General features: G+C 36.2%; 1 protein-coding gene across 2 annotated transcripts in view; it reads left to right on the forward strand.

Annotated features, from left to right (window-relative positions):
* CDK13 (cyclin dependent kinase 13) overlaps positions 1-23,923 on the forward strand; it is a 134,813-nt gene that overhangs the window by 74,102 nt on the left and 36,788 nt on the right. For both annotated transcript variants that reach the window (XM_045193221.3, XM_053926096.1), the window contains exon 6: positions 22,700-22,889. In XM_045193221.3, the coding sequence (XP_045049156.2) occupies positions 22,700-22,889 (190 nt within the window). The remainder of the gene's footprint in view (positions 1-22,699; positions 22,890-23,923) is intronic.

Consider the following 23,923-nt stretch of genomic DNA (forward strand, 5'->3'; position numbering starts at 1 on the left):
TTTCATGCAGTTAGAAAAATACGAGGTATGAAAACTCATTTATAGGGGTTTGACTGAAATGATATTAAGGATCATTTGAGGAAGAGCAAGAATTTTTTTTTTTTAAAGCATGGTAAGTCTATGGGATCATACACAGGTATTATTCATGTAACACATGAGAGTAAAAATTGGTATAAATTTCAGAGAGTATTTAAGGTCATGGTGTGGTGCTTGACACATAATGATGCATAAACATTTGTTGATATAGTAATTATTTCTTTAAAATGTAATATGCTTTAATTCGGCAATTTATTTTTAGAAGCATAAGGAAGTAATCTTGACTTTTCATAGATAATAGCTGTGAGAATGTTATTCATAGTTTGCTTATAATTGCAGAACTTTAGAAATAAATATCTAACAATATAGTTATTGAACAGAACTATACCATATTATTACTGTGGAATACTATATGCCCATTACAATTATGTAAAAGTTCAATGATAAAGAAAATTACTCACTTTATAAATGAGAGACCCCCCAAAACAATTTACTTATTTAAAAAATTGTGTATTCTTACATGTTTAAACTTTAGTCACCTTTACCCCCCACCATTCTACCACCACCAGCACACCACCTACCACCCCCCCACACAAAAGGAAGGGAAAAATTTCAGTCACCTTCAGAGTACTCTCCACTTGATGCAGTACACCTATCATAACATTTTCCTACCGCTCAAAATAGTTTTTGAGGTTGTCGATTTTGATGCCTCTTAGTGCTTCCACTGATTTTTGTTTCACCTCTTCCACATCAGCAAAACATTTACCTTTGAGAATTTTTTTCATCTGGGGAAACAAAAAATGTCACTTTGGGTCGAGATCAGGTAAATAGGGAGGATGGGGCGTGAGGGTCATGCCGTTTTCAGTCAAAAAACTGCTGAGCATTCAGTGTGGTGTGTGCAGGTGTGCTCATAAATCACGCATAAAATGGGCAAATGTGTTGAAAGAGTCTTCAAAAAAAATTCACCGAAGCCGAATGCAGCCTCTTACAACAATGCCAGCTGGTACACTGATACAGATGGGTTCCTAGAACACTCAGCTAACAGGGGAAGCCTGTCCTATAAGGGGATCCCCGCTCCAGAAAGTAATTCTGAGATTTTTTGGGTGCCCCCTCATATTATAAACTGAAAAAAGTTCACAAAGGAATATGTAAATAACTCTCCAGTCTTTGTATTAAAAATGTGTTCCAGGAGCACAAGGAAATCTTTGCGGGTGATGAATATTATCATTATCTTAATTGTAGCCACAGTCACAGAGGTGTATACTTTGTGCATACTTCTTAAATTGTACCTTCTAAATATGTGCAGTTTATTGTCAACATGTCAGAGTTGTAAAAATTTCTTTTCCCTGTTAAAATGTAATAAACTTCAGGAAAACTATTTTTATTGCTTCAAGAAGTAAAACCAATAAGATATATACATATAGAGAGAGATTTATTTTAAGAAATTGGGTCATGTGATTGTGGAGGTTGGCAAGTCTGAAATTTGTAAGGCTGACTGGTAAGCTGGAAACAATGGCAGGAGTTGATATTGTGTTGTTGAGTTCAATGGCAGTCAGAATTCCTTCTTCTTCAAGGGACCTTAGTCTTTTCTCTGAAGGCCTTCAACATTATTGAGGGTAATGTGTACCTCAGAGTCTACTGATTTTAACGTTAATCACATCTGGGCTTTTTGTACTGGGAAAGGAAGCAGTTTCAGAGCACTAGCTCTAGTGTCCCTGGGACCTTAGGGAGGCTGCTGCCAGCTCTGCACCTCTGCTGGCCATGAGGGTGTGTTTAGTATTTCCAACTTTTACTGAACGTTGGGTGTACAGTGCGAGGCAGGTCCCACATGGCTACCATACCCTCAGGTGCATTGGGACTGGGTGGGTGACTGTGACAAGGAGGATACCACCTGCTCCTTTCAGATTCTCAGGAAAGTCTATTCCATTTTGAGGGACAAAGAGCAGAGTGTATGTATGATGAGCAGGGAACAGTGGATGAGGATTCTAATTGTGTGCGCAGCCAAGATTGGGTCTGGGTGACATATTGGAGGTTACGCTTTAAAAAGATATCTCTAGCCCTGGCTGGTGTGGCTCAGTGGATTGAAAGCTGGCTTATGGACTGAAAGGTCACTTGTTGATTCCTAGTCAGGGGACATGCCTGGGTTGTGGGCCAGGTCCCCAGTTGGGGGCACGTTAGAGGCAGCTGGTCAATGTTTCTCTTGCACATGGATGTTTCTTTCCCTCTCTCCTTGCTTTCCCCCCCTCTAAAAACAAATAAAATATTAAAAAATAAATAAATAAAAAGAAACCTCTAGAAGGGATTCAGACTTCTGAGAAGCCTTACCAAGATTCTGAAGAAGAGCCAGCTGATAGTATACAGGCCTGTCTGTACTTTAAAGGAGACATGGGTCAGATCATGGAGTCTCTGCTATATGTGCAGTACACATTGGATCCCAGGATAAGGAACATTATTTAGCAAGCCATTGATGTTGGAGAGGTCCCATCCTTATGCCTTTGTCAAAGAATCAAAACAAAAGATGAATGCTAGGAAAAGGTGGGCTCAGGAACGGGCTAAAGAAGTAGAAATGAGCAGGAAGCAGTTGGGACTTGAAAAAGAAGATAACTTGAAAGCAGTCATTCAGAGCAGACAAAGGAAACAGGAAAAGGAAATGGACAATATTCAGGCTCAGATGGAAGCAAAGTACTGCAAAATGAGGAGTGGGGAAAAAAAACATTTCTCAATAAAGAAAAGAAGTAATGGAGTCCTGGCAGGTATGGCTCAGTGGCTTGAGCACCAGCCTGTGAACTAAAAGGTCGCTTGGTTGATTCTTGGTCAGGACACATGCCTGGGTTACAGGCCAGGTTCCCAGTTGCGGATGTGGGAGAGACAACCAATCCATTGATGTTTCTCTCCTCCTCTTTCTCCCTCCCTTCCCCTCTCTCTAAAAATAAAAAAATAAAAACTTAAAAAAGAGGAAGTAGTAATGGAATTTTCTCTTCAAAAGCCCTTACTTAGATGTTAATTGGTGCCATTGTAGGCAAGGTAAAGTCAATATTTGAAGACAAAAGTCAATTCAACCCTTGAGGAAAGTTGTCTTTCCTGCCTAAATTGTTCAGATTGAGGATATAAATTAGAGTCTGTCAACCTGATCTTAACATATCCTAGAAATCTAGCATTCTGTGAAATCCTCCTGTAAAGGGATTTGGTGGTGATTGTTGAGGGAAGAAGGGGAGGTTAGTATACTTCTGACAGCACTTGCTTCTGTAGGTCTTCTGTAAAAGGAACTTTATCTAGAATGTGGGTCCATACTTTCTTTACCAGTTGTCATTTTGCTACACAAGAGCTGCAGAGTATTCTGAGTAATGTGCGTGTTTCCTAGAACAGGTACTGTACTTAGCTTGGGTCTTAATATTCTGGAATAGGTCTTCTCTTTCTTTTATTCAATCAGGTTTTGTATTTTTTGCTTGACAAATAGGGGAAACAGGTGTTCACATTACTTCAAACATCATTATAAGACTAATGTTTTATTGTTTTTAGTATCTTTTATTGATTATGCTATTACAGTTTTGCCAATTTTTTCTCCCTTTATCTCCCATCCACCCTGCCCCTCAACCCTCTAGCACTCCCTGCCCCCTTAGTTCATGTCCATGGGTTGTATATTATAAATGCTTTAAGTCCTCTGTTTCCTATACCATTTTTTATCTCTCCCTGTCTATTTTATGCCTACTAATTATGCTTCTTCCCTGTACCTTCCCCTGCATCCTCTCCCCGACCCCTACCCACTGATAACCCTCCATGTGGTCTCCATTTCTGTGACTCTGGTCCTGTTCTAGTTGTTTGCTTAGTTTGTTTTCATTTTTGTTTTTAGGTTCATTTGTTGATAGTTGTGAGTTTGTTGTCATTTACTGTTCATAGTTTTGATCATCATCTTTTTCTTAGACAAGTCCCTTTAACATTTCATATAATAAGGGCTTGGTAGTGATGAACTCCTTTAACTTGACCTTATCTCACAACCACTTTATCTGCTCTTCCATTCTAAATGATAGCTTTGCTGGACAGAGTAATCTTGGATGTAGGTCCCTGCCTTTCATGACTTTCAATACTTCTTTCCAGCCTCTTCTTGCCTATAGGGTTTCTTTTGAGAAAATCAGCAGATAGTCTTATGGGAACTCCTTTGTAGGTAATAGTCTCCTTTTCTCTTGCTGCTTTTAAGATTCTGTCCTTACCTTTAATCTTGGGCAATATACTGATGATGTGCACCTTGGTGTGTTCCTCTCTGGATCTAAGTTGTCTGGGACTCTCTGAGAAGTTGATTTCCATTGCCAGACTGGGGAAGTTTTCCTTCATTATTTTTTCAAGTAAGTTTTCAATTTCTTGCACTTCCTCTTCTGCTTCTGGCACCGCCGATTCAGAGGTTGGAGAGTTGAAAGTTGTCCTGGAGGTTCCTAAGTCTTTCCTCATTTTTTTGAATTCTTGTTTCTTCATTCTGTTCCAGTTGAATGTTTACACTTTCCTTCTGCTCAAAATCATTGATTTGAGCCCTGGTTTCCTTCCCTTCACTGTTGGTTCCCTAATTTTCTTTATTCCACTTTGCACGGCCTTCTCTTTTTCCTCTATTTTGCAACCATACTCAACCATTTCCATGAGCATCCTGATTATCAGTGTTTTGAACTCTGCATCTGATAGGTTGGCTATCTCTTCATCACTTAGTTCTATTTTTGGAGTTTTGATGTGTTCTTTCATTTGGGCCGTATTTCTTTGTCTTGGTACACCTGAGAAGTTGTAAGGGGGCAGGCCTTAGGAATTCACCCCGGCAGGGCAACCCTCTGTGCTGTGCTGCGGCTACCTATTGGGGAGGTGCCAGAGAGGGAACAATGCAGCTCACTTGCTTGTGCCTAGCGCACTTTCAAAGGGACTCTTGTATAAGACTGGGAGTTTCTCCCACCGTAGCAACCACCATATCAACTCTGAGTCTCAGTTTCCCCTTAAGTCAGCCCTGCCCTTCAGCCCTTCACCAGGCCTCAGCCAACCCCACCCCTAAGGTCCGCCCACTCAACTCATTGGGGGTTTTTCTCTGCTGTCAGGCCCTCGTGGTCTACCACCTTACCAGTCTGGTTGTTCTGATTGATTTTTTCTTCAACTCCTTGGTTGTCAGAGTTCCATGCAGTTTGATTTTCTGGCACTTCTGGTTGTTTATTGATTTTAGATTGGTTGTTATCCTCCTTTTGGTTGTACCGGGAAACGAAGGGTTTCTACCTATCTGAAGGGCCTCCATCTTGTTTGGAAGTCAGACTTAATGTTTTAAATGATCACTGCGATGTTACTGCTGAATGTCCTTAGACTTTCAAATTAAATTAAATATAATTTGATGCAGATTGTTTGAAGCATCTGTCTTCATATGATAGCCTTAGAACACTTTACTATAATAAAAAATTATCCCTCCCAGAAGTAAATATTAATCATATAAAAATACCTTCAAAGCAGGATGTAGACTGGTTTTGACTGCACAGCTGAGCACTATAGTCTAGCCAGGTTGGCACATAAAATAAACCACCACACTGTATCACAGTGATTCAGCAGAGTAACAGAAAATCCAGTTGAAAGTGTTTAAACCTATGGGACTGTATGAGCTTACTTAAGAGGTCCAGAGAATGGGCAGACTGCAGTTGATTCAGTGGCTTAAGTATAACCTCAAAGACCCAAGTTATGCCATCCATGTATCTGTTTTGTTCTTACTGTAGTATGACCTGGAGTGGCAGTTGTTCTTATTTGGTGAAAGAGATCCTTGGCTTCCTCGTGGCCCTCTTCTGTGCCTCATAGGCCCAATCTGAGTATGCCTGCACATCTTTGAACCAGTCACCAGGAGGAGAATTACCAAGAACCTACTTAAACAAAATGTACCCAAATTAGAATATAATAAAAAGAGAAAAGAAACTAAGAAAAGTACCACTTTCAGAACTCAGGAGCTTGTTAGAAGGTAAGGAGATAGCTGAATTGTACAGAGGCCAATTCATTGGCTTTACATGAAATCCAATGACACTAGAGTATTATGGTAGAAGGAGCAGAGTATACCTACTCGGCTATGTAAAGTAAAAGTTATACAAGCTCTTTTCCACTTAAGTTACTCTGTATCTCTAGGTCAGGTAGGAATTGGCAGCCAAATGTTGAATCATAAAGTTAATGGGGTTACTGACCATTTGTAGTTTAGGATGTGGAAAATTGAATTGACATTCATTTTTTTAATGTTCTGTCTTTAGTGTTTTATGTTAGTGAATGTGATAATTATTTCTTGACTGTTCTTTCATTACTGGGCTTATTCATTAGAGTTTAAGTTCATTTCACTTTTAGGTTTTCAGGTACCAGACCTTTTTTTGTTTGATTTTTAAAACAATTTTTAATTATAGTTGATATTCAGTATTATTTTATTTAGTTTCAGATGTAGAACATGGTGGTTAGGCAATCATAATTTACAAAGTCATTCTCCCCATATTTCAGTTACCCACTTGGCACCAAGCTTTAACCTGGGAATTATTTTTTTGGTCATTTTAGTATAATGAGATTTTCTAACAAATGTTACACATTTGTGAGATTTGTCCATTTTTATAGATACTTGGGGTAATAGGAATGAATGATTTTTCATTTCAGAAGGCTTTTTTGTTGTCTCTGGTTATAAATAAGTTTTCTGAAAGTGAATTGGAATTTCACGCTATGTTCTAGATTTAATATAACTAGTAAACTTTTCAACTTCTTTGATTTCAAATTTTTGAATCACCTCATGTTATTTCTGTAGCAGCCACTTTGCTAACCTGGGTTCTCTTCATTGATACGTATCACACCTTTACTCTTCATTTTTAAACCTCTCCACTGCCCCAGTGTGTGAGTGTTTTCTTGCATAAAAAAGGCTGGACTGGCATGCTACCCTTAAAATGTTAAGTGATTACATTTGTCTTGTCCTTGAATGTCATTGAGTTTGCACATACACCTCATTGTATATCCAGCTCTTACAGCAGAAGTTACATTAAATGGTGGCAATTTAATGGAGCAATCATCATTAAGCTAAATAAAAATTATATAAACCTAACAGATAGGCTTCTTAGGTACTGCAAGTTATAGGTGAAGTTTTTAAACAGTAAGGTAACTCTGAATGATAAGATTGTTTTAAACATATTTAAGTTACAAATTAAATTATTCTGAGATTCCCAAAGGTTAGTTCTAGTCTCTAGAACTAACTTTGGCTATTTTAATTCCATACAATTCCTTTGAGGTAGACCAAAAAATTTATAAAAACATTTCTAAAAAAGTAGAACCAAATATACTCTTTAGAAAAACTTTTAACAAATGTAAAAAGTAAATTACTGTTTTATGTAATTAAAAAAAAACTACACTTCCAGCTAAGACAGAGGCATGTAGGTAGATACACTTTGCCTCCTTGCACAAACGAAGGACAACAAAAAATGTAAAAACAAAATAACCAGAACTGCCAAAAAATCAAAATGTATGGAAGTCCAACAACCAAGGAGTTAAAGAAGAGACATTTATTCAGGCTGGTAGGAGGGGCAGAGATGGGCAGCTGGGGCGGAGAAGAGTCGTGGCTGGGTGGCGGCATTGCTGGAAGACCAGGCCAACTGGGGGACCTGGCAGTCCCTCATTTGTGTGTGGATAAACTAGGAGGAACACTGGGGAGCAAGAGAGACTGTGCAATCCAGGGTTCCAACTCTGGGAAAAAAAGCCTCAAAACCTCTGATTGTAAAAACCTGTGGGGGTTCAGGCAGCAGGATAAACTCTGACCCTCACAGGAGACTTTGTTGGAGAGACCCACAGGGCCCTAGAATATACACAAACCCACCCACCTGGGAATCAGCACCAGAAATGCCCAATTTGCTTGTGGGTAGTGCAGGAAGTGACTGAAAACCGGCCAAGAGCCAAACAAGTGGCATCTCTCTGATCTGTCCCCCCACCACATACAGCCCCACAACACAGTGAAGTGGGTTGCCCTGCCCTGACAAATATTTAAGGCTCCCCCCCTTACTATAACAGGTACACTGAGACAAAGAAATATGGCCCAAATGAAAGAACACATCAAAACTCCAAAAATAGAACTAAGTGATGAAGAGATAGCCAACCTATCAGATGCAGAGTTCAAAACACTGATAATCAGGATGCTCATAGAAAGGTTGAGTATGGTTGCAAAATAGAGGAAAAAGAGAAGGCCGTGCAAAGTGGAATAAAGAAAATTAGGGAACCAACAGTGAAGGGAAGGAAACCAGGGCTCAAATCAATGATTTTGAGCAGAAGGAAAGTGTAAACATTCATACTGGAACAGAATGAAGAAACAAGAATTCAAAAAAATGAGGAAAGACTTAGGAACCTCCAGGACAACTTTCAACTCTCCAACCTCTGAATCGGCGGTGCCAGAAGTAGAAGAGGAAGTGCAAGAAATTGAAAACTTACTTGAAAAAATAATGAAGGAAAACTTCCCCAGTCTGGCAATGGAAATCAACTTCTCAGAGAGTCCCAGACAACTTAGATCCAGAGAGGAACACACCAAGGTGCACATCATCAGTATATTGCCCAAGATTAAAGGTAAGGACAGAATCTTAAAAGCAGCAAGAGAAAAGGAGACTATTACCTACAAAGGAGTTCCCATAAGACTATCTGCTGATTTTCTCAAAAGAAACCCTATAGGCAAGAAGAGGCTGGAAAGAAGTATTGAAAGTCATGAAAGGCAGGGACCTACATCCAAGATTACTCTGTCCAGCAAAGCTATCATTTAGAATGGAAGAGCAGATAAAGTGGTTGTGAGATAAGGTCAAGTTAAAGGAGTTCATCACTACCAAGCCCTTATTATATGAAATGTTAAAGGGACTTGTCTAAGAAAAAGATGATGATCAAAACTATGAACAGTAAATGACAACAAACTCACAACTATCAACAAATGAACCTAAAAACAAAAATGAAAACAAACTAAGCAAACAACTAGAACAGGACCAGAGTCACAGAAATGGAGACCACATGGAGGGTTATCAGTGGGTAGGGGTCGGGGAGAGGATGGGGGGAAAGGTACAGGGAATAAGAATAGTAAATGGGAGGTACAAAGTAAACAGGAGGAGGTTAAGAATAGGAAATAGAGAAGCCTAAGAACTTACATGTACATCCGATAAACGTGAACTGAGGGTTTGGGGGGAATTGCTGGTAGGAGCGGGGGTGCAGGGAGGGGAGGAGTAAAGGAGAAAAATTGGCAAAACTGTAATAGCATAATCAATAAAATAATACTTTTAAAAAATAAATGAAACATAAAATTAAATTTAAAGAATTTTTTCCTAATAAAAGGTGATTAACTGCCCCCAAATAAGTAAGTTCTTACTATGGGCCAGGCATTGTCTGACCTGATCTTACATATATTTACTCATTGAATCTTCTTTAAAAAGTATGAAGAACAGATGAGTGGATATGGAAGAGGGCATGGGGGTAAATGGTAATGGAAAAAATACAGTAAGAAGTAAGTAAAAATTTAAAGTAAATCTATTTAAAAAATCTATGAGGAGCAGAGAAGGAAATGAGGTACAGGAAAAGTCAGAACCACTCTGATACACACAATACCTGATATTTGAAAAATAGTGACTAGAAATAGTCTTTTTAAAGCAGATAGCTATTTCAGTTTGATTTCAATAGGATGTGGAAAATCTGACTTTGATGTATCACAGTATATTTGTGGGGAAAGTTTGGAAATTCAACTTTTGAGGCTAGGTACACACCTTTTTCCTGCCACTCCCAGTTGTGGTAGCATTAATAGATTTCTACTCATTTTATTCCTATTGCCTTTCTTGTAGTGGGAGCACATTTACTTACCCAGCTTATTATCACTGGGGGTGGCCTGAGCCGCCAGAGTAAGTTAGGAATGGAGACCCTGAGGTGAAGAGCCAGGAGTTCTCGAAGTTTTTAGTGTTTGAAGCTTGGAGGGTTTTCTTTCAACTTCTTTTTGGTGTAAATATTTCTGAATTTGACATATTTTCTTTCAGGCTACTGTAATCATCAAACCTATCTCCTCTGCCATTTCAGGAATTGATATATTTCTCTTTATTGCTTCTGCCACTCAGCCACAACTTCTTATAACATGTAATGTGCATCTATCCATTTTTAGGTTTTCTACCACTAATACCAATTAGAGAGAGAGGATATAGGTTCCTTCCTTTTCTGCTAACACTCAAACCCCAATCCCTACCTCGAATTTTTTTCAGCCTCTCTGACCTGTGGAAAGTACAGAGATACAAATGTGATTTTGGGGTAAATAAAGGCTGAAATAAGATCCCTGAATATTTTTAGAAAAAATTATTTAATATTTGTTCAGCACCTATTATATGCCATGCATTGTTCTAGTTCCTGGGAACAGGCAGTAGATTAGATAGACAAGGTCCCTACTCTATGGCCCTTATATTTTAGTGAGTATGACTTTTACCCTACTAGCCAAGGATAGGGGCTCGGGTAGGGTTCAAGGAATAGGGAAAAGAAGTTGTTCTCTCTCCATTTTTGAGTTGAATAGAACAACTTCAGAGGAGAGTGGAGGAATGTCCCATCCATCCTTAGTGATGATATATGGTTTGGGACTCCTAATATTAGGTTAATTCACTTTCTCTGGTTTAAGCTAGAAATGTTTTCTAGTAATTATAGATTAAAGGCAAAGATGGTCACAGAAAGAAATGTTTTCTTTTTCTTTCTTTGCAGATTTCAGGAAGAAATGTTTTTGAATTTCATATAACTATCTTGAAAATTTACACATTACAGATACTTAGTAATGTGTAAATATTTGATTCTTTTACTTGTTTTTTCATGTAAAAACCTGTAATTTTTTCAGTCTTAGTTTTACAGTTAGAACTGGTAAATCATGTTTGTTATTTGACTGAGTATTTCTGATGTTGAATTGGAGAGAGCAGAATTCAGATACAACTTATACTTTACTTTTGATTATACATTTTCATAAAGCAAAGATATTTAGAATTGTAATTAATGATTTCTAAGACTCTCATCAAGAAACTCATACCACTTGATGTGTCTTAACCTTCAACCTTAGATTGATTAATTTTTTTAATGTTTAACTTGGAGAAAAATCATAAAACTATGTAGATTTTTTTCCTCTCAGATTTATGGTCTACAGAGCTAGAACTTCAGGGCTGCTGGGCAATCCTTAGTCAGCTGCTTCTTACATTAGTGAGCTGCTGCTTCCTTTCTACAAAATGGTTTCCTGTTCTTTTAAGAGAAGACATTACTTTATTCTCTACAAAGAAACTTACACTTACTGGTTAGAATTTACCCTCTCAACTTCTAACTTTCCATGCCCTTCCTTCACTCTTTACCCATTTCACTCTTTTATCTCAGAGGGAGTAGTACTTCTTCTTCCTGCTTGGAGCTGATTCTTTTAAGTTCCTAGGAACTTCACTGCGTATTATATCTTCTACATTTTCAAACTCTTCCCTCTTCACTGGCTTCTTACTTTCAGTACTAAACCTACTCAAATCTCTTCTGAAACAAGCAAATCTTTCTTTTATTTGAGTTGGCCAATGTCTCCATTACTATGTCTTATTCCTTTCCTTTGTTGCCCAACTTTTTGAAAGAGTAATTAATTAACACTTGCAGCCCGTACTTTCTATTTTTTATTCATTAATTGGTCTAAATTTTCCTACCACTTTTTAAAAATTAGTTCACTAATGATCTCTTCCCAAACCAGTAGTAATTTCTCAGTTTTTTCTTACCTAACATGGGCAACATTTATTATGATTTCCTTTGAATGTATGTGGCTTTTCTGAAAAAGCTCTAGCCAGATTTGTTTTCTAACTGTTGCTTCATAGCCTTAATCAGTGGCTCTTCCTTTGCCTTTTCATTAAATGTTGGTGTTCCTCAGAGTATGTCCTTGGTGTTCTCTCTCCTTCGCCTATACTCTCATAGCTCTAAGGTTATCATCTTCAGCTCTGTGCCATTATTTCGTAAAAATATTTCTAGCTCTGAGCTACAGATAATTCCAACTATTCACTATATCTCTCCATTTCCACATTTCACAAAGGTATCTCAAACAGAGCCTGCCTCTCACCTGCATCAGTCTCTTTGCTCCCAGCCCTGCTCTAAATCTCAGCTTAAATTTCTTTTCCTCCAGTCAGGTTTCATGTTTCATGATACAATAGCATTTTTAAGCCTATCAGTTAAAGCATTATAATACAATTCCTTAGTTATCTATCTGCAGTGTTACCTTATTAGGCTAATGATATTAGCAACTCTTACTCATCTTGTACTTATTAAAAATACATTTCTGTTGACCATTTTGTCATATAAAGTCTCACAAAGGTAAAATTCTAAAACAGTTGATATGATATAAAGAGTTTATATAAAACATATATTATAAAATATAAATTAGGATTTTCAAATGGAAACGTGTAGTTTTTTGGTCCACATTCACCATTTTTATTCCTTCTGTCTGCTTTCAGCCATTTTTGATTTATTATCTTTGGACAAATAGGGTCTAGGTTAATATAGATAGATCAGTTATAAAGTAGATAATTGAAAAGAGATGGTTTTTTACATCCTTGAAATGGTTTTTGTATTAGGATTAATTTTACAAGAATTTTTTAAGATTTTGTTCATATATTTTTAGAGAGAGGGGAAGGGAGGGAAAAGAGGAAGGTGAGAAACATAGATATAAGAGAGAAACATCGATCTGTTGCCTCTGGTATGTGCCCTCACTGGGATTAGAACCTGCAATCCAGGCGTATGCCCTGATGAGGAATCACCCTCGTGACCTTGTGCTGACAATGGCCAACCAACTGAGCCATACCGGTCAGGGCATAAGAATTTTAGAACACATTTTTATAAATAGTGCTAGCTATAATTCCTATTACTTTTTTTATAATGTTTTGGTCATGTGTGAAATAGGATTTTGGAATTAGTAATAAGTAGACAATTGTTTAAATTGATGTGCTAGTGAATTTGTTTATTTTCTTGGTGTATCCCTCTTTCTTGCCATACATTTTAAATATATATTTATATATTTTCTTCTTTCAGTTTTTAAAATATACTTTATTTTACCCAAAATCTTATTTCAAAATATAATGAATATTAAAATTGGAGGGTATTTTATATATATATATATATTTTTTTTTTTTTTACTAAGTTTTGGATATCCACAGCACGTCTCATCTCAGTGAGTCCAACCACATTTTAGGTGCTCCATAGGTACATACAACTAATGGCTTCTGAATGGACAAGGTAGTCATAGATAGAAGGGAGCTTGATATTGGCCCTTCTTTGGGGTAATGTATTTGACATGTTTTGGTATCTCTTACCAACAGTTTATCCTATTTATTTTAACTAGTTTCCCTCCTATTCACCTTCCTCTTTATAAATAGCCTTGGGCTTTTTATTGAGGATCCACTTTTTATCTTATTCTAAGTCCACAAGCTGTGGAGCTGACTCCACTTCCAGTTCCCTATGTGCATGTCACTCAGATCCTTACAGTTCTCCTGTCCAGAGTTTAAGACTCTTCCTAAGATTTCACATATAGAATGGTTTCTTCTTAACTGTGAGATGTGATCCTAAGAGCTAGAAGGGTCTGTTGTTATAGCAACCACCTTGAGGCAGTATTGGTTCTGAGGTAGAGCCAGCACTGAGAAATGGAGAGAGGGAACTTCTTAGGCTCTTGTCATAAGATTTCTGCAAGCTCTATGTTACTCCATACCCAAAAACCAAAGAGAATATTTAGAAGACTGATAAATTTCCTTTTTTTGTTCAAGCCAATGTGCATTGGATTTTAGAAAGTCCAGGTTTGACTAAAACTTGGATAAGAGGTATAGATCAGGGAGGTCCATCCTAAAATAGCCTGTGGTCTTAGAATGCCTTGTAGCACAGGGTCTTTTGGGTTGCTAATAGGAGGGTTTCTGCGGATTAGAGTCATGTCAAGTTGTGATTCTCAGGCCTCAAATATTTGGTTTGACTTCTTGTCAAGGGTTGATCAGATCTTTTGGTGGGGCAGGTATTGAAGGATTCAATCTAATTGAAGTGAACAATAATGATTGTACTGTCTACTACTCAAAGAAAGGGATAAGAATGCAATTAACAGAATAATTTATTCCCCCTGGGGTGTTCTCATTGAATTTTATTGCTTTGCCTATGAGTATAGAGCTTAATGTGATCAGCCTTTACTGAATTCAAAATCTCTTGTATTTTAATGGCTTTTAACTGTCAATTCTTTAATACTTCTCTTATGAAAGTAAAGTTCCTCTGTAAGAAGTATAAAAGTAAAGTGAGCTTACCATAATCATTGAAATAATGCCAGTCTATATGAAGAAAAAAATAATTTCCCATTTTCTCTTGCTACTTTCTACTCATCACAGTGTTAACAGCCTGTTTTATCCTTTTAGACCCTCTGAGCTAAAAACTGGAAATAGAAATAATAGAAGTATATATTTAAATACAAACATTTAAATAAATCCTAATTTGTATTTTATAAAAACTCCTTATATCACATCAATTATTTTAGAATTTTACTTTTGTGAAAGAGACAATCAGACAGACAGATAGGGTCAGTCAGGCAGCCAGTCAAGCAGACACACACAGTCTAACAGAGACATACAGAGTTCAGTGGAGTCTGAGAGAGATCCACAGGCTGGGACACAGAAATAGAGACAAAGGCAGGCATAGTTAGTCCCACAGACACAAATATTCTCATTCTCTCTCTCACTCACACACACATGCCACACACACACATGTGCGCCCAGAATACTTTCATTGTCTTAAAAATTCTTTTGTGTTCCACCTATTCATTATTCCCACCCCTTGAAACTGGCAGCCACTGATTGTTTTACTATCTTCATAGTTTTACCTTTTCCAGAATATCATATAGTTGGAAACATACAGTATTTAGCCTTTTCAAATTGCCTTCTGTCACCTACTATAATAATATGCATGTAAGTATGCTCCATGGATTTTCATGGCTTCATACACCTTTACTTTTTTTATTTTTTATATTTTTAGTGGTGATTAATATTTCATTGTCTAGATGTACCACAGTTTATTCATTCATTCACCCACCGAAGGACATTTTGGTTGCTTTCCAATTTTGACAATTATGAATAAAGCTGCTATAAACTTTTACATGCAGGCTTCTGTGTGGATATAAGTTTTTAGCTCTTTTGGGTAAATATCAGCGAATGTGATTGCTGGATCATACGGTAAGAACATGTTTGGTTTTGTAAGAAACTTCCACACGCTCTTCAGAACTAGCTGTATCATTTTATATTTCACAAATCCTGAATGGTGGGTTGTTCCTTACCAGCATTTTGATATTGTCGGTGTTTCGGATTTTTGCCATTCTAATAAGAATTTATGATATCCCATTATTGTTTTAATTTGCCATTTGTCATTCTCTAATGAAATATGTTGAGAACGTTTCCATGTGTTTATGTGCCATGTGTGTATTTTCTTTGGGGACATATCTCTTCATGTCTTTTGTCTACTTTTTAATTGGACTCTTTGTTTACTTACTGTTTTTAAGACTTTGTACATTATTGATTTTTAAGACTTCTTTGTATATGTATAGTCTCCTGATGGTATCTTTCTCAGAGCCAAAGTTTTATATTTTAATGAAGTCCTGCTTCTTCCACAAGAAGACCATTTCTTCTTTACAGGTTATGATTTTGGTGTTGAATCTACCAAGTCATTACCAAACTTGTGTTCACCTAAATTTTGTCCTAAAATATCTTCTAGGAGTTTTACAGTTTTGAATTTTACCCTTAGGTCTGTGATCCATTTTGAGTTAATTTTTGTGAAGCATGTAAGGTCTGTATGTAGATTCCTTTATTTTTTTTTTTTTTTGGCATGTCTGTGTTTACTTGTTCCAGCATTTGTTAAAGATTATCCTTTTTCTATTGAAATGTCTTTGCTCTGTTGTCTAAGATAAGTTAACTTTTTTAAAGAGTCTGTCCATGAACTTTCTGTTTATTAATCTGCTTGTCTCTTCTTTTGCTAATACTACATTGGATTGATTATTGTAGTTTTATAGTAAGTTCGGCTTTTTTTAAGATTTTATTTATTTATTTTTAGAGAGAGGGGAAGGGAAGGAGAGAGGGAGAGAAACATCAATGTCTGGTTGCCTCTCGCATGCCCCTTACCAGGGACCTGACCTGCAACCCAGGTGTTATAGTAAGTTTTGAAGTCAAATAGTAACAGCCCTCTAAATTCGTTCTTCTTTAATACTGTATTCAATATTGGGTTGACTATCAGAGGTCTTTTGCCTATCCACATATGAACTTCTTCAGTTTGTCAATATCCACAAAATAACTTCCTGGGATTTTTATTTTGATTGTATTAAATCTGTTGATCTATTTGGGAAGAACTGACATCTTAACAATGTTGAGTCTTCCTTTTCCACGTACATGGAAAATTCTCATTGTTTAGAGCTTGGTTTCTTTTATCAGAACTTTGTGGTGGTTTATATATAGCTCTTGTACATATTTTGTTAGATTTATACCAGATTTATACCTGTTGTTTTTGTCTTGTTGCTGTAAATAGTGAAATGCTTTTAATTTCAAATTCCAATTGTTCATTGCCACTATGTAAGAAAGCAGTTACCTTTTATATATTAACTCTGGACCTTGCCACCTTATCATAATTGCTTATTAGTTCCAGTACTTTTTTGTTGAATTTTGGATTTTCTACATAGATATAGTTGTATCATTTGTGAAGAGAGACGTTTTATTTCTTCCTTCCCAGTCTATGTACCTTTTACTTCTTTTTCTTGTCTGTCTTCATCTGCTAGGTATGATGACGAATAGAAATGGTGAGAGGGGATATCCTTGGATAGTTGATATTATTGGAAGTTCTCTCACTATTAAATATATTGACGATAGGTTTTTGTAGATAATTCTTCATCAAGTTGAGGAAGTTCTCCGTTGTTCCTGGTTTGTGAGTTTTGTTTGTTTGGGTTTTTTGGGGGGTTTTTTTGGTTTTCTTTGAATCATGAATGGTTGCTGGAATTTGTCAGATGCTTTTCTGCACCTATTGATACGATCATACAGTTTTCCTTTGTTAGCTTCTATTAATGTCATGGCTTACATTAATTGATTTTTGCCTTGTATACCTAGAATAAATCCCACTTAGAAATGGTATATAATTCTTTTAATATATGTTGGATTCAGTTTGTTTAATTTTGTTAAGGATTTTTACATATATGTTCATGAGAAACTATTCTTTAGTTTTCCTTTCTTGTAATGTCTTTGTCTGGTTTTGATATCATAGTAATGCTGGCCTCATAGGCTTGAGTTGGGAAATAGTCTGTCTCCTTGTATTTTCTGGAAGAGATTGTAGAGAATTGGTATAATTTCTTCCTTAAATTTTTTTGTAGAATGCATCAGTAAATCCATCTGAGCATGATGCTTTCTATTTTGGAGGGTTATTAAGTATTGATTAATTTTCTACAATAGGTATACGAGATCTGTCCAGAAGGTATCCAGCCATGTAATATGAAAAATAGAAACATTTATTGAAGAAGATACAAGATACAAGGAACATTGTACATAGGACAGTGATGCCTCAGTCCCCTTCAAAGTAGGCACCTTGGGACCTCACACAGTTCTCCCATCGCCATCAGCTGTCCTGTTGTATTTTCCTGAATCTCATCGATGGTCTGAGATCTCTTCCCTTTCAAGGTGATGTTAGTTTTTGGAAAAGCCAGAAGTTGTAGGGTACCAAATCTGGGCTGTAGGGGGGCTGAGTCACCTGGGTGATTTGATGTTTTGCCAAAAATTCTGCACAAGATGTGACACGTGATCAGGTGTGTTGTCATGATGAAGCTACTAATCACCAGTTGTCCATAGATAGCTGTGGTCTTCTGAATCATCTGAATAGTTTCTGCAGAGTAATGTTCAAGCTTAATGCAGAATTTGATGCAGGTTTGTTGTTCTACTTGCTCAGTCATTTTGAATAGACAGCCACACAGTACACATACTCAGTCAAGTGCATGTACCACCCCCCACTAACTAGTGCAGTAAAGTTGTCATTGTTCACACATGTGCGTTCTCCAATCCGCTCTCCTTGGCTACCAGGTTACATTGATGTCGCAGATACTGTTCTTGTTATGTTAACAATGACTGGACTTTTTCTGGACAGACTCCGTAGGCCAATTGAAATGATCTATTTTTCCTTGTGTTAGTTTTGGTAGACTGTGTCTTTCAAGTTATTAATCTGTTTTATCTAGATTATCAAACTTACAGGCATTCAGTAGTTCACATATTTAATGTTCTTGGGAGCAATAGTGATGACCTGATACTAGTAATTTCATTTCTGATATTCTTAATTTGCACCTTCACCTAGCTACAGACTTATCAGTTTTATTGATCTTTTCAAAGAATAGGCTTTTAGTTTTGTTGATTTTTCTCTGTTGAGTTTCTATTTTCAATTTCATTGAATTCTATTCTAACTTTTATTATTTGTTTTTCTGCTTGCTTGTAATTTAATTTGCTCTTTCTCCAGTTCCTAAAGTGAATAGTTGTCATAATGTCTCTTCAAGGAATAGCTGTGCTGTATCCCATATATTTCAGTTAAGTTGTGTTCATTTTAATTAATTTCAAAATATTTTAAAATTTCTTTTTAGACTTTTTTTTCTTTAACCCATGTGTCATTAAAAAGTTTTTTATTTTTTTTTAAACTCTATAAGTATTTTTCAGCTCTCTTCCTATTACTGATTTTAGTTCAGTTTCATTATGGTCTGATATCATTCTCTATATAAATTTGTTTTCTTTTAAATTTTTTTAGGTAAGTTTTATGGCCCTTAGTGTGCTCTGTGTTGGTGAATAGTTCATGTGAATTTAAGAAGAATATGTTTTTTGCTATTGTTGGAGGAATTACTATATAGAATCATATATAGAAATCATTTCTATCTGTCTGTGGAGTTCTTTCACTTTTTCCCTGATGTATTTTGGCAGCCTTTTTGTAAGGAGTGAACACATTAAAGGTTGTTCTTTCTTTTTGGAGAATTGACCCGTATATCATTAGTTAATGCCCTTCTTCATTTCTGATAACTTTCCTTGCTCTTAAGTCTGCTCTGTTTGAAATTAATGTAGTTACTCCTGTTTTCTTTTGATTAGTGATAGTATGGTATAGCTTTCTCCACTCTTTAATCTCTCTGTATTTAATGTGGTTCTTTCGTGACCCACATGTAGTTGGGTCTTACTTTTTTATCCACTTTACCAGTCTGTATGTTTAATTGGTATATTTAGACCATTGGTATTTAAGGTGATTATTGATACAGTTAGATTAATATCTATCATATTTGTTAATGGTTTCTATTTGTTACCTTTTTTAATTACCTGTCCACTCTTTTTCTGCCTTCTCTGGTCTTAATTAAGCTTTTTATATGATTCCTTTTTTTTTCTCCTTTCTTAGCCTATCAATGATGCTTCTTTTCAAAATTATCTTTAGTTGGTTGTCCTTGTGTTCACAATATACATTTATAGTTTTTCCAAGCCTTGTTTTTGTTTTCTTCAAGGTAAATTTTAGAATTATTTTGTCAAGTTGAATGTCCCTTCAGCAAAAGAAAACAAATGTCATTTTCTTTTTATTGAAATAGCATTAAAATACAAATTTTGCAATTTGGGATTTCATAAGAATTTGAATAATTCTTTTTAAAGTTTATTCACAGTCATTTGTAGTATAGTATTCTTCTATTGTGTAGTCATTTAAACTTTATTTCTGATTGTTGTTGGCATATATGAAATCTTTTGCTTTTTATATATGATTTTTCCCTAACTCAGCTACTCTATTTTTATTCTTTTGGATTCTAGGAGGACAGTCATTGTATCAACCATAGTTATATTTTTATCCTTCTTAGTATTTATATTTTGTCTTTATTTTACTTGTCTTACATGTGATATTTGCTTTGGACCTCACTAGTTCTAATGAATTATGGTATATACATAAGCAAGTTCTAAGTTTTTTGGCTTCTCCATTTCCTATACTATTCTTAACCGCCCCCTATTTGGTACTTACCAATTATGCTTCTTATTCTCTGTACCTTTTCCCCCGTTTTCTCTCCTGCCTCCACCTCTCTGCTGATAATGCTCCATGTGATCCTCATTTCTGATTCTGTTCCTGTTCTAATTGTTTGCTTAATTTGTTTTGGTTTTTGGTTTGGTGGGTTTTTTTTTTTTTCCGGTTCATTTGATAGTTGTGAATTTGTTGTCATTTTACTGTTCATAGTTTTGATCATCATCTTTTTCTTAGATAAGTCCCTTTAACATAAAGGCTTGGTGATGATGAACTCCTTTAACTTGACCTTATCTCGCAACCACTTTATCTGCCCTTCCATTCCAAATGATAGCTTTGTTGCATAGAGTAATCTTGGATGTAGGTCCTTGCCTTTCATGACGTTCAATACTTCTTTCCAGCCTCTTCTTGCCTGTAGGGTTTCTTTTGAGAAATCAGCTGGTAATCTTATGGCAACTCCTTGGTAGTAACTGTCTCCTTTCCTCTTGCCATTTTTAGGATTCTGTCCTTACCTTTATCTTGGGTAATGTAATTTTAATGTGCTTTGGTGTGTGCTTCCTTGTGTCCAACTTCTAAGGGACTCTCTGTGTTTCCTGGACTTCCTAGTAGTCTCTTTCCTTTGCCAGCTTGGGGAAGTTTTCCTTCATTATTTTTTCAAATAAGTTTTCAATTTCTTGCTCCTCCTCTTCTCCTCTGTCACCCCTTTGATTCGGGTGTTGGAGAGTTGAAAGTTGTCCTGGAGGTTCCTGAGCCTTTCCTCATTTTTTTGAATTCTTGTTTCTTCGTTCTGTTCCAGTTGAATGTTTATTTCTTCCTTCTGTTCCAAGTCGTTGATTTGAGTCCTGGTTTCCTTCCCTTCACTGTTGGTTCCCTATTTTTCTTACTTTGACTTTGCATAGCCTTCACTTCTTCCTCTATTTTGCCAGGGTGGGGCAACCCACTTCACTGTGTTGTGGGGCTGTATGTGGGGGAGGGGTCAGAGAGGGAACAGTGCTGCTTGCTTAGCTCTTGGCCAGCTTTCAGTCACTTCCCCTGCTAACCTCAAGCAAATCTGGTCCTATTTCCCGGGTGGGTGGGTTTGTGTACATCTAGGACCCTGTGGGTCTCTCCAATGAATTATCCTGTGAGGCTGGGAGTGTCTCCCACCACCGCAATCCCCACAGATTTTTATAGCCAGCGGTTTGGCGGCTTTCCTTTCCTGTGGTGGACCCCAGGGTTGTGAGGTCTGTCTATCTCTCTAGTTGTTCCTCCCTATTTACCCACAGGGAAGTGTGGAACCTCCAGCCTCCTCCTTACCCGCATGGTTATCTAGCCACTGTCTTGCTGCTCATCATTTCCACCCTCAGCTGCCTGTCTCCACCCCTCCTACCTGTCTGGATGAATGTTTCCTTAACTCCTTGGTTTTCAGACTTCCATACAGTTTAATTTTCTGGCAGTTCTGGTTGGTTTTTGTTTTTAAATTTGTTATTGTTCTTTAGGTTATACAAGGAGGCAAAATGTATCTACCTACGCATCCATCTTGACCAGAAGTCCCATGCTCCAGTATTTGATAACATTGATCTCTCCTCAGTTCAGGGAACCCATTCGTTCTGATTTCTTTTACTCCCTCATTCAGGCTTTTCATACACTACCCACACCTTAAATGTGAAGAAAGTTTTGGTATCCACATATCACTAAATATTTGGAGCACCAATTTTAGGTATTTTTTAAAGTGTCACTATAAAACAGTAAAAATATACAAGAAAAACAAAGAAATATTTTGATTTTTGTCTTTAATTTTACTGACTCTAGGACAGTTAGTAATAATGAATGTTTTCATGTTGTATGCAACACCTGGTCTTTTACTAATAAGCTTATAATTAGTTCATTTCAGAGGAGTATTAGTATAAACTTTTAAGATTACTACAAGATCTTTTTTTTTTAGTTGGAAACTGATTGTGAGCTATCTATTGGTGCCTTTTTTTTTTGGCATATTGATACTTTTTTTCTCTGCCAAATAGATACATTGTATTTTAATAGTTTTTCCATTCAGAATTGCTAAAATAAACGCTCTTTAATTGATATAATTTTTGATATAGCTTTGAATTCAGTTTGTGCAAGTTTGTTTTAGTATTTTTGAATCTCCTCCCACAAGTACAGTTGTATATGTTCCAATTTATGTTAGGTTTTAGTAGCAGGTTCAAGCTGGTTTCATAACAAAGTTGTAATTTGTATGCTTTCAAATGCTCTGCAGCTGTATAGATAGAATTAAAATATATGTTGAAGACTTAAAGGAAGTCGTCTAAAGGTCAGCTGAGTGCAGATTTATTTTTAAATTAAAAACAGTTGTTTGCCACCTTTAAATTTTCTTTAATGAGCTATACTAATTTTATGCGGCTTCTGCTCAGAGACAATTGTTTATGTTAAACAGTTAGGAATTTATTTTACATTCATTATACCTAGAAACTGTGCAGTGTGAAAATCAACAGGGTTGATTTTATATCATAAGTGTTTCATGTATGAGATGCAAACTGGGTTAGATTCTTGGGATGTATTTATTGATATTAAGTTCAGAGAGAAGGATGAACATTATTGAAGTGACAAAGTAGTATTTCTTTACAAGGAATAAGAAAAATTGTAAGATTAAAAATCTTTAAATTTTAATTATTTTTTTTCTTAGGTGCATTTTATCTGGTGTTTGAATATATGGACCATGACCTGATGGGACTACTGGAATCAGGCTTGGTTCATTTTAATGAAAATCACATCAAGTCATTTATGAGACAGCTCATGGAAGGTCTGGATTATTGTCATAAGAAGAACTTTTTGCATAGAGATATTAAATGTTCAAATATTCTTCTAAATAATAGGTATGAGATGAGTTTAATATATATATATATATTCAGAGTGCATTTTATGTAATGTGTACCTTGATTTTGTTAAAAGAATTCATAATTTACATTACAGTTGACCCTTGAACAACTCGGGGTCTAGGGGTGGCAGATCCACCCCCCACCACAGACACACACAGGTGAAAATCTGCATATAACTTTTGACTCTCCAAATACTTTACTAACAGCCTCCTGTTGACTGAAATCCTTACTGGTAACATAAATAGTTGATTAACGCATGTTTTATGTTATATATATTATATATTATGTTTTTTACAATAAAGTAAACTATACAAAAGAAGTGTTATTAAATAAATTGTTAAGAATAGAAAATACATTTATAGTGTTTATTGGAAAAAAATATTGCATATAAGTGGACCTGTACAGTTGAAACCTTTGTTGTTCAAGGGCCAACTCTATTTCTTTGCCAAAACTATTGTAACACAATCAACATTATAGCTTGTGGTATTTCTGAATTTGTGTTAAATATACTATAGTTAATTAACTCCCAATAATAGTTTATAATGTACATAAAATAATACTTAGCTGACTTTCTTGTTTGATTGTCTTGCACATAATGTGAATGGATCTTCTAATAATTGGTTAAATGATTTTATTTGGTGTAAGACTAGACTTTAGAATTTTTTTAATTTACGGTGTTTTAAAATAGTCATCAGTTTTTTAAAGTGTGTACATCTACACACACACACACATTCACACACATACACACATACACACATACACATACATCTTATGTTGAGCCCTGACTGGTGTGACTCAAAGGGTTGGGCACTGTTCTGCAAACCGAAAGGTCACTGGTTTGATTCCTGGTCAGGGCACATGCCTAGATTGTGGGCCAGGTCCCTGTTTGGGGTTGTGCCAGAGGCAACCTATCAATGTTTCCCTCCCTCTATTTTTCCCTCCCTTCCCCTCTCTCTGAAAATCAATAAATAAATAAACAAAATCTTTTTAAAGTGTTAAATATTTTACTGGCAGCATAACCTGGACACTGA

This window comes from Desmodus rotundus, chromosome 6 (assembly GCF_022682495.2).
Source record: "Desmodus rotundus isolate HL8 chromosome 6, HLdesRot8A.1, whole genome shotgun sequence".
NCBI lineage: Eukaryota > Metazoa > Chordata > Mammalia > Chiroptera > Phyllostomidae > Desmodus > Desmodus rotundus.